Source organism: Austrofundulus limnaeus, unplaced genomic scaffold, assembly GCF_001266775.1.
Source record: "Austrofundulus limnaeus strain Quisiro unplaced genomic scaffold, Austrofundulus_limnaeus-1.0 Scaffold12, whole genome shotgun sequence".
Classification (NCBI taxonomy): Eukaryota; Metazoa; Chordata; class Actinopteri; order Cyprinodontiformes; family Rivulidae; genus Austrofundulus; species Austrofundulus limnaeus.
This window is the reverse complement of record NW_013952414.1, coordinates 4,593,768-4,610,963: the sequence shown is the minus strand read 5'-3', so window position 1 is coordinate 4,610,963 and position 17,196 is coordinate 4,593,768. Positions and strand designations below refer to the sequence as shown.

Here is a 17,196-nt window from a genome sequence, read left to right as displayed (position 1 = left end):
AAAAAAAGATAAAATGGATGTCAAATCGTGGAGCTTTCTATCGAACTGAGTCGTTCAGATGTTGGAGAAATCTAGAAAAAGAGAAAAGAACATCTTTAGCCCAGCTGTTTGTCTTTGTGAGCAATTTAGCAGAAAAATGTGTTGTTGCGCAGCCCTCAGCTGCTACATATGGTGCAGATTTACTTCTTTTCGGCTTCATCTATCATTTTACAAATAAAATCTGAGAGAGCGGGTATCAGTCACGTCACGTAAAGTCTCAACCGTCTTCCAGATCTGACGAGCGGTGGGGGGGTCACTGCGTAGTGAAATGTCCTGTTGGGGGTGAGAAGTTATCTCACACTTTTCTGGATTTTCTCTGACACCTCCTCACACAATTTACCTTAAAGAGGGCACCTTCATGCCTGGCATTGAAATAAGCTCTGCATAAGCAATCTGTTTCCTCCTGGCTCCACATCTGGACACATGGGATTCTATAACCCTGAGTTTGTAATTTCATAAATATAGAAGTGCGTCCCAGAAACAAGACTATAACCTGGGATGTCTCGGAGGACTGTGATGACTTTCACATTATTTTTTTTTCCTCCTCCTTCCTCTCTGCTTCTGTCAAAGGTGTAACCAGATCTTAGCGAGACAACAACATGATTGACGTTTCTGCTTGCCTTTCAGAGCATTTGCCAAAACTGCAGCCCAGGCCTTATTCAGCAGCCAGGTAAGGTGACAGAAAAACACAAGTTCTGTTTGTGTCTGTGCTCCCACATCCATATTTATCACGTCCACCACTTGTATGTCTCATTTTATTCAAGCCGATTGTAGGGAAGTACATTTTCTGCCACGCAGGAAGTAAAGACTTTGCAACAGCTGTGATAATTCACTGTGAAAAATTAAATTGTTTTGGCCCTTTAACCCCACTAATCACATTTGGGAAATTTGTTGTAAATGTGTTATTGCTGTGAATTATAATAGATTGCAGCGTCCTCAAGTTTATTAGACCGTTTGAGCGAGATTCGGCTCCCTATAATTCACCACACTACACTGCAACATAATCCTCGGTTCGATGGGACGGGTCGTGTTTGTGTACACAAATAACTCTAGAATTATATGTAAATAACTATAACTTGAAATTGATGGTAATGTAAACATAAATCACACAAAAACTTTTTAGGTAGGAGGCGTTTTAAGACAGCATATGGGATGAATCTTGTGCCAGCAGGAATTGAATTTGAATTGCTCGGATTGAATCTGAATGTGCATAATTTGAAATTGAATGCATTGGTTTGAAAATGAATTTCACTAAATTGAAACTGAATTTATAGTTTTGTATTTGAATTAATTTGCTGTGAAACTGTATTTTGGTCTATTAAGAATTCAGTTAGACTACTTTCAATTTCAGTTCCAAAATTCAGATTTTTGTGTCACATCCTGGTCCTTGAGGAAGCCAGACAGAGTAATCAAACACAGATCCACAGATTTATGTTTCACTTTGGTGCAGTTTCCCTTTTGTAATGTAACAGAGTTGATGCAATCCACCGTAAAAGTGACAAAAACAGACAAAGCTATGTTACTGCAGTGATTAATTTTACCTAAATGTAGAAAATGTTACATTTACATCACATCATGGAACACATATTGATCAGATGCTGCTGCTGACTGATCCATGATGTGATGTAAATGTAACACTTTCTACATATAGGTAACATTAATCACTGCAATAAAATAACTGTCTGTTTTTGTCACGTTTACAGTGGATTGCATCAACTCTGTTACATTACAGAAGGGAAACTTCACCAAAGTGAAACATAAATCTGTGGATCTGTGTTTGTTTACTCTGGCTGGCTTCCTCAAGGACCAGGATGTGACACAAAAATCTGAATTTTGGAATTGAAATTGAATTATAGAACTGAAAGTGAAAGTAGTCAAACTGAAATTTTAATAAACCAGAATACAGTTTCAAAGCAAATTAATTCAGATACAAAACTTTAAATTCAGTTTCAAACCATTAAATTCAGTTTCAATTTAGTAAAATTCATTTTCAAACCAATGCATTCAATTTCAAATTATGCRCATTCAGATTCAAGCTGAGCAATTCAAATTCAGTTCCTGTTGGCACAAGATTTATCCCATAACAGCAGCGGCTCACTTCGCCCTAAGCCTAACTCTAGCCATTAGATTGTCAATTTGGTTAGAATTAAACTTTATTTCTTTAAATTTAGGTTGTCCAAAGTGATTTTAATAGCCTGAACTATCCGTTTAAGTTTGTTGTAGATTCGCTCTACACTGGAGTCCATGTGTTTTGTGTACTTTGTCTTGGGATTTGTCAGTGTATCTTCCCCTGTAGACTTAATAAGGAAGAAAACCACACAAATTAGTGGACTGTAAATATTGCATAGCCTTTAGCCAGTTGTACTTCGCTTAAATAGTCCTCCTTTTAGCCTCACTTAGCTCGTCATTGATTTGCTTGTCCTTTTAAGCTAGTGCCTATTAGGTTTGCTTTAAAGCTCATGCGGAGCAGCAGCGTCTAACACCATGTCAGAACTTCTCAACTGCTCTCATTAGTCCCTCACTTAGCCACCTATTTATACGTGTGTGTTTTGTCTGCGTGTGTGTTTGTTCAGAGGTGGGGGGGTGGGGGGCGGGTGTGGACAGRAGGGAGGGTGGCTGTAGTTTATCAGATGCTGCAGAGACATTAGAGACCTGCATTATTGATGCTGTGGTCAATAGAGGTCTCCAGTGGCCCACAGGAACTGGAAAGTGAAGGATGAGCGAGGATGAGAGTGCTTCAGCCAGCCGTGAAGATGAGGATGGAGAAGCGGGAAAAACACTTTTTTTTTATTGAAGGGAGACAAACGGAAACTTTTATATATAAGAACACATCTGTTGGTGCCTGAAGGGAGCTGGGGAAATGAAAGTGTAGCACAGGTAATTTGGAACAAAATCTCGTTAAATTTATTCGATTGGATTAAAAAAAATCTACTCATTTATTTTATAAAGGAAACAATGTCACATAGGAGGTAACCTTGAGGTAGATGACATTCAAGTGGGGTTTTCTAAGTGTACGAGCATAAGACCCCCTGAGATAGCAAACAAACAACTGCCCCACCCTCCAAAAAACAATTAAAGTATGTTTTAATCATCCAAAGACACACTTTAGATGACTGAATATTTACAGCAACAAATGATGCTAAATTGGCGTCGGACCGTGTCGATGCTAATGTGTTGGAATCAATACCCTAAGTTTATTTTACCTTCCGCTCAAAGCTCCGCTACAAAAATAAAATGCTGTGCCGGAGAACCCATCGAGAGGCAATATTAACTCTGAAYGCTGGACCTTACAAGCAGGTCAGATGATAATTTAATTGCTTCTGATCACACAAGAACTTCAGCATCACACAAGCTAACAAAGGTAGCATGTGTGGTTACTTTCTCAAACAAAGCCCGCTGTGTCTGACGACTTCCTTTGCGAACAGCGGGTCATCTCTGAACTTTTTCCCCCACCTCTGAGCTGCTACGGTTCATAATGAAGTCTGAAGGAGGCCATGTTTTAATGATAAAGTGATACACCACTGGAAAAAAAAAATCTGATCTAAGACCTGCAGGATTATTTCCCCACTTTCTGAATAACGTCACGCCCACCTCCAAAACCAGTGGTGCCCCCTAGGGGTTGCACGCCCCACAGTTTGAACACCCCTGCATTAAATAAAACATCTGTAGAAATAAATGCATTGTTTTAAATGATATGTCCAAATAAAACAGGAATCCACTGGATTTCTTCTTCAAATTTTATTCTCAATCTTCTGACTCCAATCAGGTTCACAGTACAGCACTCAGCAGGCCTCAGTGCAAGACCTTGGGCTGAACCAAAACAAAACACAGGARCCCTGCTCTAAGCAGACTGTGCATCACACTAACAACTTCCTTTTACTATAATAATGAATTGACTTTATAATGTATTTCTCTTCCTGGTTACACCCCTGGAGGGGTTACCTTTCACGTCAGATGTAGAACGGAACTCATTTTTGTTAAGGCTAAAATAAAGAACACATGATAAGACACACACCAACTCTTTGTCTGCTTTAACCTAATGATCAGAAAGTATAAAATACAATACTGGATCTAACGTTCAATTAATCATTTATAGAATTTTCTTCACATCCATCCATTATATTTTACGCGCTTCTTCCTTTCAGGATCACGAGGGTCACTGGTGCCCATATCTAGCAATCACTGTGCGAGGGGCGGGGTACACCCCGGACAGTTCCCAAGTCCATGACAGGTTAAAGAATACAATATCATAAAACAAAATAAATCTGAAAACTTAATGTTACAAATTGTAAACCAGTTAAAGTTCATAAAACAGTTGGAATGATCAAATTAAACCTTTACTTGATCAGAAAAGAAAACACTTCAAGTTAAATTTCTTTTGTCTTGTAGTGACCTTTTCAGGGTTTACCCTCCCTCTCACCAAGTGTCATTTGGAAAATACTAAAGCCCCTGCAACACCAAACAGGATAGATTATAAACCAACATATTCTACCTAGAGTAGCATTGTGTGGGTGTTAAATATATGGATCAAAATAATCAATATTTAGTTGTAATTCTTAGCTAAAACTAGTTAAAAGCTGAATGTTTTTAATAAACGTTTCATATAACAAAACACGTGGCTGGAATTAAATGATAAAAAGGACACTATTAAAAAGTGATATTGTTAAATAAAGTGATTGTTCACACTTTCCAGTTATACCCATGATAGTAATTAAAATGGCTTCAATGTCTTCAGAATCAAAAATAATTGCTGCTGATTAAATTCTGTTGAAAATATTTCAAACTCTCTGTACCCCTTACATTTATTTAATTTTATGTGTATTTCCCTGAACTTACACACACACACTCATGTTTCCATTTTCCTCTTGTCTTTTTTCCTCGTCCTCTGTGGGATCATCTCTGAAGCTCCTGTCTTAAGCACCCAGGAAAGCTGCATTTTGTCTTCAACGTGGTGGAGCTCCCAGCGTGCCCTGGGAGACCTGCGGGCAGGCGAGGTTTGTGTACTGGTTGGCTGTTTGACCTCATCAATCCCTGCCTGGTTTTCCCTGGAAAACCGGAATCATYCAGCAGCCTGCCTCTGCCAAAGGTGATTATGCGGGAGCAGAGAAAACTGAAAGTGGATTCTGTACCTTTGTGGTTTTCAAACTTATTGCTCATATTTGACATTACAAGTGTTTGGGTTCTGTAATCCAACTGTGACTAGAATAGAAGAAAGCAGATATAAACTATACAAATCCCAGTCTTTCGCCGCCTATTTGCATTGTTTTGAAGAGTTGGAAAACAAAAAGTATACTTGTGTTTTTTTCTACACGTTCTCAAAGAACAACAAAGACAAGTGTTGAGCTTCATGTTATAGAACCGTGCAGTGCTGGCCATTAAGGGTTTAAATTATGTTTACTTCATGTTTTGTGGTGCCCTAGAAACTCTCCAATGTGTCAGACACTAAACARTTAGCTCCGAGTCACTTGTTTGTGCTGTTAATTAAGAAAAGCTTGAAGATGCAGGAAGCAYATCCTCTCCACCACAGACCCTATGGAGTCCAGCTGAAGCTCACGTTTCCTCATTAGCATGTCTTAGAGTGTTTTTGCGAGCCCACCGTGGCTTGTCAGCATTTTTTGTAATTACTCATTATTTTAAATGATCTGTAATGGTTTCTGATCGTAGATTCCCGTGAGTTTGAGACCCAGCTGCTCCTTTCGACCTCCTACTGACCCATCAGTACCCTTCATTATGATTGGACCTGGAACTGGAGTCGCTCCTTTTATTGGCTTCCTCCAGCAAAGGTATGATTAATGACTGGATAGATGCATAGATGCAATAATGGATGCAGAAATTATGGGTTTATTGCCAGTTCTGTGTTTTTGAATCCATCTTTTTTTYATCCGGAGCTTTTTTCCTGTGCATTAGAGAATGGGAATCTTTAGGCACCTCACAAATTAATTGGATTAGAATTCAGAGGGCTGCTATTCAATTATAAAACAATTATTGATGCATTTTGATTATCTATGATTTTCAGGTTTATGAATAAACATTAGAAGGCAGCTGGTAAGCTTATGATGTTTATCCAAAACTCTATGAGATGAAAATACAGAGAAATACACATTTACAAATTAAAGTGACTGAGTTACAAATTACCATGATTAAAAAGACTAAGCAGATGTTTAGAGTTTCCCATGCCTGCTGATGGTGACGATTTATAAAGTTGGTGTTCTCATAAATTTGGTCTTTCTTAACACTAACTTTCAACAATTCTGTCCCTACTAATTGAACTGAAGCTTTCAGAGAGCTCAAATGTAGTTCCCTCTAGGACTGCAGAAAACAAAAATATTACAGTATTTTTGTTTAAAGGGGACTCATCGTGCAAAATCCACTTTTTAAAGCATTTTTTGTGTACTTGGAGTCTCTAGGAGTGCAGAAAATTAGAATTAGTCTCTCCAGTTGCTGTGTAGATTTCTTTATATTCTTTTTGGGTCTAAATTTTCAACCTTTTCAGTTTTCTCTATTTTCTATGACATTTTCTGAATTTATACGTTGCAGTTTTGCTACAGACTTTTTTTTATACTTTAATAGTTCAGCTTAGCCTGTTAGCCTTTGCGCTGGCGCCAACACTATATTGCCTTATGTATTAGCTCAGAGCTAGCGCGACAAACAAACTAAATTGAGGTCCTCCATCCATATTCAGATGCAGGCTGAGTCATTTTTGTGTTCCCCTCTCTGTCATGTGGATGGAGGACCTCAGTGACGAGAGGAGAATGTGTAGCGCTGAGCTAATACATATATATGGTTATAGCGTCGGGGCTAACGCTAAAGCTAACAGGCTAAGCTGAGGYTCTTCTTCCATGAAGCAGCTCTGTTGTCCTCCATCCATATTTTCAGTTACAGGCTGAGTCATTTCTACCTTCTCCTCTCTGTCAACGCTCTCTGGTTTCATTTTAAAGAGTCGATCATCAGATATTGTCCAAGATTAACCTTCAGGGTGGACATAGCTCGCTCACACCGAGGACCTATCCACGTCATTTACCCAAAATGCTTTTCATGTAAATAAAATGGCCCCATCCTTGTAATAAATTTTTAAGCTTTTAGTTTAAAAATGATAAAAACTGAACATCCTACAGTATTTTTACAGTCTTTATTTTACAGTTAAAATATTTGTTTTTTAAATAAAGTCTAATGTTACAACTAATCATGARTCCCTTTAAAATGTCAGGTTCTTTAGAGGTCAGTAAACCTTCTATTTATTTGCTCACAGGAAGAGATTTTGTTGAACGGTTGTGCCCAAACTTAAGGCCACTGGTAATGAAGTGTTTTTAGATCCTCATTTTAAAAATGTCACCGTCGAGCAGTCCTRTTCTAGTGTTGTAACTTCAAAACTTAGAAGCTGTTCTAAAGTCAGGTCAAACTTCATATATTTGCAAAGAATGGCGCGTGTTCTCTCCAGCTGGAATTGCAATGAATATTCACAATGCTGGAGTAGTGTTAAGTGCACATCGCCTTGCATATTTTCAAGTAATCAGCAGAAATGTTAAATGTGACTCTGCGCAAAGCTGATAAAAGTCCACATCATGTACATCACATAAGGCATAATAAATCCAGTGGCGAGGGATGAAATCACGTTGGGGATTATTTCGATTGCTCTCCTCATTTCACTTGGAATAAATCAGCCGTTCTCAGATGCACACGTTTATGACTTCTGTAATAAAGAGCCAGGATTCAAAGCAGCACACGGGGTTTTATTGATTTGAAGATAAAAAGACCAGAAGGTGGTGGCCGTGTTATTGGTGTAACTCATCGTTTGTAATTGCCGATGAGGTGTTGTGGGGGCACTGTCTGTCAGCTGAGTAAGTTAGTCCAGCTAGTCAGCCAATCGCCGTTTGGTATCCGCGCCACCAGCGACATCATTTAAAGCGAACGTGACGTTTGTTTAATTTTCTCAGCCTCAGATATGATGGGTAAATGAAGAATACATGAAGATGACCTGTCAGGAGGATTTAATGTGACTGACGCTTCTCTACCCAGGCTGATGATCAAGCGTTTAACCATGATCACAGCCAACATGACTTGTCAGAGAGCAGAGTAAGCCTTTTTTTTGTCAGGCTGACATGTCTAACTCTTGGGTGGCTTTGTATAAATGAGGTTGCGCCCCAGTCAAGTCCAATTGTCTGTAAATTCTTGCGACGCTGAGCCGTGGTGTCCTGACATCCTTGTGTGAAGGCTGTAAGGAGTGACGACAGGACTTTGATGTATCGTCTGTAGCAGAGTGGAGCTGAAAGGAGTCGTCATCTGGCGTTTGAGCCGCTGGGATGGAGAAGCACTGAAGTTATTTTTTTTAACTGACTCGGTGCCACCAGGTCGTAGACAGACCCCTTTCCTTAATAATTGAGGTGCATCCAGAGGCACGCTTCTCTGTTCTTTGTCAGAGAAACAAACACATCAGTCTTGTTTCCTTTTATTTCTCCTTCCTCACAGCAGAGTCCAAATATCGCTCCGTGAAATGTTAGACAAAAAATACTCTTGTAAGTGTTTTATTAAAGTAGAAGGCTCCCACAACAATTGATTGCGGAGGGCTTTGCTTCATCATACAGCGCGCAGTCACTCATCAAATACTTCCTCGCAAGCCCAGTGTTTATTTTATAAAATTTCCTCTATTGATTTTTTTTTTGTCTTTTTATCTCAAGGAGCTCTTCACTGTTACAATATAAAGTCATGTAAATCAATTCATCAGCTCGGCTCTGCCCTCTTCGTGTCGGCGTGTCTCGTTCCGTCCCCTGCCAGCTGCGTTTTGTTCCGGAGGATTATGTGAACCTGTCACGGCGTGGCATTGTGCACCGTCCCAACGCTGACACTGCACTCTGGCAGGAGATAACAATCGCCGGTTTGTCAACGGGACGCCATTTCTGCCTGCAGGCGACGAGACGGGCCCTGTTTGGCAGCAAAAACAATACGAGGACGCTTCGATCCTCCAACCTCTCCCCCTTTCTGCCCACCCCCACTGTTAATCGATGACTGTTTTCAAAAGTACTTTGTAGAAGTTTAGAGCTCCGGTAACAAGTAGAAGAAGAGCCTCTAAAGGTTAGAGGCTCACTCGGTGGGGCCAGGAGATTATAAAAAAGGCTCCCCAGTTGTCTGGTATCGATCGTTGTTTGGGATTTTATAAAAAAGTGTGATTCTCTTTGTTGTTCTGATTAGCCGGGGGCAGCGACAGCTAAACAAATAATGTATTTTAAATGAAAGGTTAGCTTAATCTTCTTAGCAGGAATGAAAAACTGCATCCCTTGAGAGACGAATACCTGAAAACCCACCCCCCAAACATCAGATTAGTTAAATGCTTAGGTATTCCAGAAGCCATGCTTAACTCCATTATGACAATTTATATTAAAGTTGATGCAAAGCTTCTATTAAACAGTCCAAACTGTCAGCTGACGACAAAAACTGATTGGAACGTAATTCTGAAATGCAGTTTTTGATGCATTACTTTTTTTAAATGAGCCACTAAGCTCCGCTCTCACAGAGCTGCAAAGATAAAAATGAAAGATATGAGATAATTTTGATGTTTACCAAGCTTTAGCCTCGGCTTCCTTTGCAGTTTCCCCACCCTGCTGATCATCTGAATGGAGCTGAAAGGCAAAGCACTTCTGATTTAGACCCCAAATGGAGTGCTCTGCCTTTCCTCCTGGGAACGCATTGCYCGCCGTTCTAGCGCGGCTGTGTGATGTGATGTGATTTGTATTCAGGGAAAGGCGCCGGTGTGGTCTACTCAGAATGGAACCCAGGTTTTTCATATTGGTATTGATCCCTTTAGGGCAGGCGGCGAGAGGAGAGAGACGAGTCCAGCTAAAATGAGTTTACTTCAGGCTGTTTTGCAGATCAGAAGGTTCTCGTCCAGGATGCTAATGGATGGGATCTGAGTGTTCAGATCAAGTCTGCCAGACAGCTTTGTTTCAAAACCACATGCACAAACATCCAGTTCAAACAGAAGTATTTTTATTAGCTATTTAACTTTTCATGTCGTTAATGGGAGCAAAGCTTTGTTTTAGTATTCACAATCACCCGTCTGCATTGATTTGTTTTTCTTTCTGGRGCTAATTACTGTCGAACAGCAATGCAAAATGGATTCTGCTGTTCATTATTTTACATGTTTTAAATCTGCATGTCCTTTAGTTAGAAAATGTCAGGAGAAAGATGTACATGTTTAGAGTCCAAGGTGCTCAGAAGATTTTTAGTTTATAACTACATATAATTGTGTATTTGTTTAAATTTTTTTTTAAAGTTACAGTAGTTAAATCGCAGTATTTGTGAGGGAACTGCGAAATAAGGTTTGAATTTAGAAACTACAATTTGGTCATCTTCATTTTCCTCTGGCTCCGACACGTAAGGCTGGATGGACAAGTCTTCCCTTGTTGACATCTTTTAATTARTTTTTAAATAAAACTTTTCGGTGCTGCTATATAGTCAACAACCCCTCTATCAAACTAGAATGGACCTCTCTGGATGCTGGAGGGGTGGGCGGGGTGTGAAGCACCTTGTATGGATTTAAAGAGACAGCCTCAAAATGAGTAGATCTGAAACACACCTCAGAAAATACACAGCCCTAATGTAAAGCTAAAAAAAGTAGATTTTGCATAATACCACCCCTTTAAAAGCATGGTGTCTTTTTAATATCTCAATTCACTTTTTGTTTTGTTTTGTTTTTTAATTTAAACCAGAAAAGTCCTGCCCCTGAATAATTTCAAAACCAATTTTTGATATTAATAAAGCGGTGACAAGATTGGGGAAATAGACAACTTTTTTTCTTGTTTCTCAACTTTGGTTTTAATGTTTATATAGATTTTTAAGGAGACRCGTGTTTTCTATCATGTTAAAAAAAGTTATAATGTCTTTTTTATTACACTGTCTGGATACAGAATTGACTTTCGGAATCAAACTTGTTTTTTTGTGCAAAAGCAATTTTTTGAATTTCAATTTAAGTCAGTGTACTGCTCAACTGTAAATCTTGTCAGATGTAATTTGGACCCAAACCACAATCAGAAATCTGTTATTATAGTTCTTTTACTCAGACTGCCGTGTTTCGGCGTGTAACCTGATTTAGTTGGATCGTTTGAAACAAGTAAAAACATTTGCAAGAGGCTGTTTGTTTACCAATCCTGTATTTCAGCTCCAATTTATTCCAACAACACCCAATTTCAAACTTAAGAGTTGGCTGCAATTTATATTTTTCTGTCAGCTGGAAAACAAAGCAGATTTAATTCACTTGTTGATGAGTGGAGTTCAGGGGAAATTGTGACTTTATAGGTAGTGCAGCAGAAAGAGTTCAGCCTCTCTTTATGGTTGGTCACATCAACCATCCATCCTCTTTCTGGAACATGAGTAACAGATAATGCCAGGGGTTTTGGACTTTCCGGTGACTGATAGCATCATCAAAGGTTGGGGGGGTCAACTGTTATCTGTGGGGGGGCTGTCACTTTTGCAGCAGGTGTGTGGCACAGATACCGACATTCTCATAGCCTCTTTCTGATGGCTGCAAGGGAATTTGGGTGGTTTGCCAAACTCCAAAGCCAAAATAGAAAATACTTTTGGGGGACAATTTTCTGTACGGAAGAACAGTCAGACACAAATGTGTGTATTAGTAACACACACACACACACACACACACACACACACTGAATCTTAGTTTCATTTTCAGTCGCAGTATATTGTGATGGGATCTATTCTGTTTGGGTGCAATTTAATAACACATGCTAGTATTATGTCCTCGCTTATGCCCACATGGTCATTTCTGCGCTTTAAGCAATCGTGGCACTCAGTTTGCTGTTACCACAGTGAGTTCATAATAATGTCACTTCTCTTCTTTCACCTYCGCTGCGAGGAAGGACTCGCTCTCCTCCATCTGCTCTGGTTGTCTGTCTRTATTGATTGACTGCTAACATCCGTTGTTTGACTTTCAGAGAGGAGGAGAGAAAGGAGAAGCCCGATGTCGCGTTTGGCGAGACCTGGCTGTTCTTTGGTTGTCGCCACCGAGACAAAGACTACCTGTTCAGGTAACCTGCATGTCTCCTTTCAGTTAAACTTAAAGAGAGTAAAGAAATCCAACACTTCAATGTTAAGTACTTACTGAACTTTTCATGCTTGGAAATCTTTGACCTGGAGTTTGTTTACTTGATGTGGGTGTTCTTTTTTTTTCATACTGCGCTTTAGTATTGTGTGAATTGTATATTAATAAGCACTTAACAGCTCAAGAGTATGTTGCAAAGTGTAAGAAAAAGGTGTCATATAAGCTGTCAGCTAATGCCAGAAGTTTTTCTGGTCTTAAAGAAAAATAAATGCAAGCCGTTCTGCTGTTTTGCAGTCAAAACAATATGACTAAGTAGATATATTAAATAATACTCAGTGATAATGTGCCATAGGATACTAACAGCTGTTTTTTAAATTAGACTGACTATATTGCTAATAATTAGCATTTGTTCAAGTTAACTGGGAATGGAGAGGAAATAACACAACCTATCAACACAATTTAAAAACTGGTTTTAAAACTGAAGTCTCTACTCTTGATTTACCGTATTTATTCATGTATAATACGATCTCATGTATAATACAACCCCCCTTTTTTTTAGCTTAAAAAGCATAAAAAATTTAATCCTCAAACTACCTCCAATTTCATACAAACTTCAAGATTTTTCAGCCTTTGCTGTCTTTATACATATCAGTAAAATGATCATTGGACTGTTCATTTTATTTTAACAACATATGTACTAAAAGGTATTTTGACAACAAATAAATATCAGCTATAGCAGCATCAAATGAATTCTGGCATTTTACACATAGTCCACCAGGATGCGCCAACACAAAAGTCAGAGACTACACATGAGATGTGGACCATCTAGTGGGGGAAAAGCCGATTACTTCCTACTTGCGAGCGCCCCCTCTGGTGGGGAAACTTTTTTCAGGGATAYAAACTTTTTCAGAACRCCGGTAGACGGCAGCCATTACAGACGAACATGTTTGTTGTTGTTCGAGGAGCGGCCCAGTCAAACGYTAATGTCATTAGTTCGTTATCATTACTAAGGTGCAGGACTGCCTTTTTTTCTTTTTTTTCWCATCATGTCGCTTGCTTGGATCTGTTATTATCTCGCTCTGAGGCACGAAGGAGTGTCACAGGTAAGCTTGTTTCAACTGCTTTTTACGACGCTGTCTCATTTCCGAACTCAGACTTTTTGTGAACGAAGCCGATATTTCAGTTAAAATACATAAGTAAAAATATTTATCCGAGTATAGTACTACCCCCCAACTTTATGGATGATTTTATGGATTTAATTTAACGTTTTATACTTGAATAAATACGGTGAATTGAAACTTATCTTTCTGGTCCCTCTAAGAGGAAGTTATCAGTTAATCAAATGGAGCAATTTAATCAACCATTATTYGACAATTAATCGTCGATTAAGTGATTGCATCTCCCAAAGTGGTAAGCTGCTCTGTCTAAGATCAGATGCCCTGATTGGCAGAAAAGCTGGTCTTAGGAGCTGGAGTTGAATGATCCAACCTGGGTGAGGAGGGGGCCCAGCAGGAGGAGCCAGGAGAGGCCAACCCATCCAAGCCTTGTCACCACAGAGCTTGGCCAGCAAATCTCCAACCTGCAACAGCACAGGCCTTTACAAACAAATGGCYTCAGGCCAACTAACTAACTGTTGGTGCAGCATTTATTGTTCAGCTTAAATGCTGAGCAGGTCCAAACCGACTAAAAAGTGGAGATAGTATTGGGCTTTAATTTGTTATCTGGACACAAGCCTGACTCTAAATGAATGCCAATGATGTTCCACATCTGGTGCATGTGTAGCCAACTAACTTGAGATGCCAGCAAGGTTTATAGCTCGCAGGGCTGCTGCTGAAAGCCATACTTGAAGTGATTAAAGATTTGCTAAGTGTTTCAGATAGAAGCTGGACTTAATCACAACTCTGGTGTTCATTGACAGGAAGGTTCTTGGTTTAATTTGTTACTCCAACACAAAATTGGATTTTTGTTTGGGCCTGATATAGAGGTCAGTGTTTCTTTTTCTTGTTTTTAATGACTGCAAAGTCAAAAGACTGCTGTAAAATCACAATAAAAACTAACAAGTGGTTGAATTTTTATTATCAAGCAGTCACCTGATCATAAATATCCATCCACCTGCACAGATGTGCTAAATATTAAAGTGCCTGTGACATCAAATTTTTATAATAAATAAGAATGCATTTTTGGAGAGATAACATTGATAACATATTGTAAAAAAGATTTCATGCCGCTGAGATGAACGGTTGTTGAGATATTCACACGTGAAGAAACAGGAAGTGATGCCAAAGGGGAATATCTGAATGTAAACAGAGCATTGTTAAAATGGCTAACAGCACAGACTGTAGAGAAAAAACAGATGTTTCTTTAAATTATTTTAATCAATATCAGGTGTAGATGAGAACGAGTCATAGTTCAAAATAATATTGTTTCGATAAACAAAAACCAGGTAGTTTTCTTTCTCAAAGAGTTCCCCTTTGATGTCACTTCCTGTTTCACTTTAGCTGAGCCAAATTCAGAAGAAAATATGCCAATTATGTGACATAATGGGTCAAATCATGTGTATTATACCAAGTGTCTCAAATATAAATATATCTTCTTTGACTTTTTGTATTTCATGGATATGCATGTCACAGGCACTTTAACCACCAGTTTTTACCTCAACAGATATCTTCTTTCTGATTAGTTTGTTTTGGCTTTGCTTTCTTCTGATTTCATTCTAATTGGTCAGCTTTTTGGTATCAGCACCAAGTGTTTTCTCTACGCCGGGGCGCTGATGGGGTTCTTTTGAAGGATTAAATTGTGCGAATGGATTAGCATCCTTAATGGCACAAAAATAGATCACAGAGGATGTTTGTTCCCCTCCATTTCCTCTATCCCGCACTTAAATACGAACGCCCATCTAGGTAGTAGGCAGCGTTTGTTCGCAGTGTGGGCTCTTCTGTTGTGTACCCCCACGGTGTTGACCAAAGTGATYAGTCTGTGTTTTATGAGCCACCCACGAAGAATTGTACTCAATTTAAATGGGTTAGCAGAATGAGAACAACATGCCGTCGCTTGGAATTGCCTGCCCGCATTCATCTCTGTGGGATTTTTTTGTAAAGTAAGTGCAATTTGATGTCTGCCGCGGACTGCAGAATCCCGTTCAGCGTATTATTTCTAATTCGGTTTTTACGTCATTTAAAGAAAAGTTTAGCTGAAGCCATAAGAAGTGGGGTACAATTAGAATATTATCACAGCACAATGTGACACGACACACGGTTGTCCCATCAAACATACCTTCCTCTCTGCTGCACTTATCCTTTATCTCACCTTCTTCTTTCTCAGCTTCTTTACAGCTTGTGTTTTATCTGTAGAGGAAACTTAACTAGAAAATCCTGCTGGCTTCTTGCTCGGTTCACGGAGGCCACTGCAGGACCTTAGAAAGTTAAGCAAGTCAAGGAGTCTGATATGTTACGGCTCTTCTTTTTTAATTCCCAGTCTGTTGTTTGCTTTTCAAAAGTCAATATTTCTTTTGGCCTCATCAGGTTGTGATGATTAGTTTTCAGATGTCAGACAAAAAAAAAAAACTCCCCACAGTCTTTGATTTTGCTATTCATAGCACTGGCTTTAAATTTCAAATGTAAAAAGTCGTTGCATTTAATGGAAAAAAAAGAGTGTTTGGTTTTGTTTTTCTTTTAATTGACTTCAAAGGTTAGATGGTAAACATCACAGGAGAGGTGAAAAGTTTGGATGTTTCTAGTAAAACAAAGACAATAAGCCTTGTCTTGTTAGTATTCACACTGCAGTGTCTGTGTGTTTTCCCAGAAAAAAAGAAAAAAAATACTCTTATTTTAGTCTAGGGGTTACTGGAAAACACAGAACCCCTGAAGCAAAGACCTTCACCCATGATCTTAGAGCTGCAGCTCGTTATGTTCCAGTTCGAGTGCGTCCGTGTCCATGTGCGTGTGTGTGTGTGTGTATGCTCCATTAGACTGCTTAGCTTTAAATAAGATGTTCTGAGCCACACTAAACCTCGATCCCTCACCAACCTCCACTTCCAACAGCACCCCAGGCCCTGTGAAAACACTGAGGCTGGAGAAGAAGAAGTCAGCAGGCAGCACACTGACAGGGAGCAAGGTTACATACAGCTGAAAGGCTGGGAGGATTGTAAAAAAAAACATGTTCATTACAGTGACTTGATCTTACTGGAAAAATCTGTAGCCGTTTTACACTTCTCTTGTTTAACAGGATACGGTGATTGTGCGGCACAGGTGCAAACAGACATTTAACCCATCAGTGATCTGCTCTAACAAGCTTAATGGATGTTTTTTTATTCAGATGTAAAGTTTTTGGGGGTTACACGTCTTCTGATTCTGGTTAGGTTATTAAATCCACCCTGTGAAAAATGTTTCATACTCTTTGCTCTGAATGCATTCTCCCAGGAAATATTAGCAAAAAGTCTCATAATGTCAATGAGTTGCCAGTTCTTTKGCTACGATCTTGAACCACTAATGGGACAATCAGATCACTGTTCTCTTCAGCTTACAGCTTCTCTGTGAACCTAAAGGAATAATTTAGATCAGAGGTGTCCAAAGTGTGGCCCGGGGGGCGATKTGTGGCCCCTGAACTGATTGTGTGGCCCCTGACTTCAGTTCAAGAATTATTCTAATTTGTTTACAAATTTGTCCCCCCGGCACAGCTGTTTGATGGAGACTTTCTATTTATTATTAGGGCAAATTTATCACAGACAAAGTAAAATCTTACAATAAAAAATATTAGCAATAATACCAATTATTTGTCTTTAAATAACCAGACTCAGCTTTTTCCACATCTATCTAGTGGCTTCTACTTAAAAGCTGATTTTGCTGCACTCCAATCTGCTTTTAATTAATTTATTAAATTTGTCTGAATACAGCAAGCCTTTTCAGTGAAAGAGTGACTTAAATACTGGTTTTATTGATCAGAATTGACTAAATTGGGTTTTTTTTCCCAAATTGAAACCTAGAAAATTGCCAAATTTCTTTCATTAAGAGAATCCTGCAAAACACTTTTAAAGTTCTGGATCTAGATTAATTTACACATCCATTTCCAGCAATAAATCTGACTATTTGTTTGATTAAAGTATTCAATGC

The 17,196-nt window shown here is 39.0% G+C and overlaps 1 protein-coding gene across 2 annotated transcripts in view; it reads left to right on the top strand.

The window, feature by feature from the left end:
- Nucleotides 1-17,196, top strand: part of mtrr (5-methyltetrahydrofolate-homocysteine methyltransferase reductase) — a 33,507-nt gene that overhangs the window by 11,235 nt on the left and 5,076 nt on the right. For both annotated transcript variants that reach the window (XM_014002367.1, XM_014002366.1), the window contains 4 exons: nt 667-709; nt 4,945-5,125; nt 5,704-5,822; nt 11,982-12,074. In XM_014002367.1, the coding sequence (XP_013857821.1) occupies nt 667-709; nt 4,945-5,125; nt 5,704-5,822; nt 11,982-12,074 (436 nt within the window). The remainder of the gene's footprint in view (nt 1-666; nt 710-4,944; nt 5,126-5,703; nt 5,823-11,981; nt 12,075-17,196) is intronic.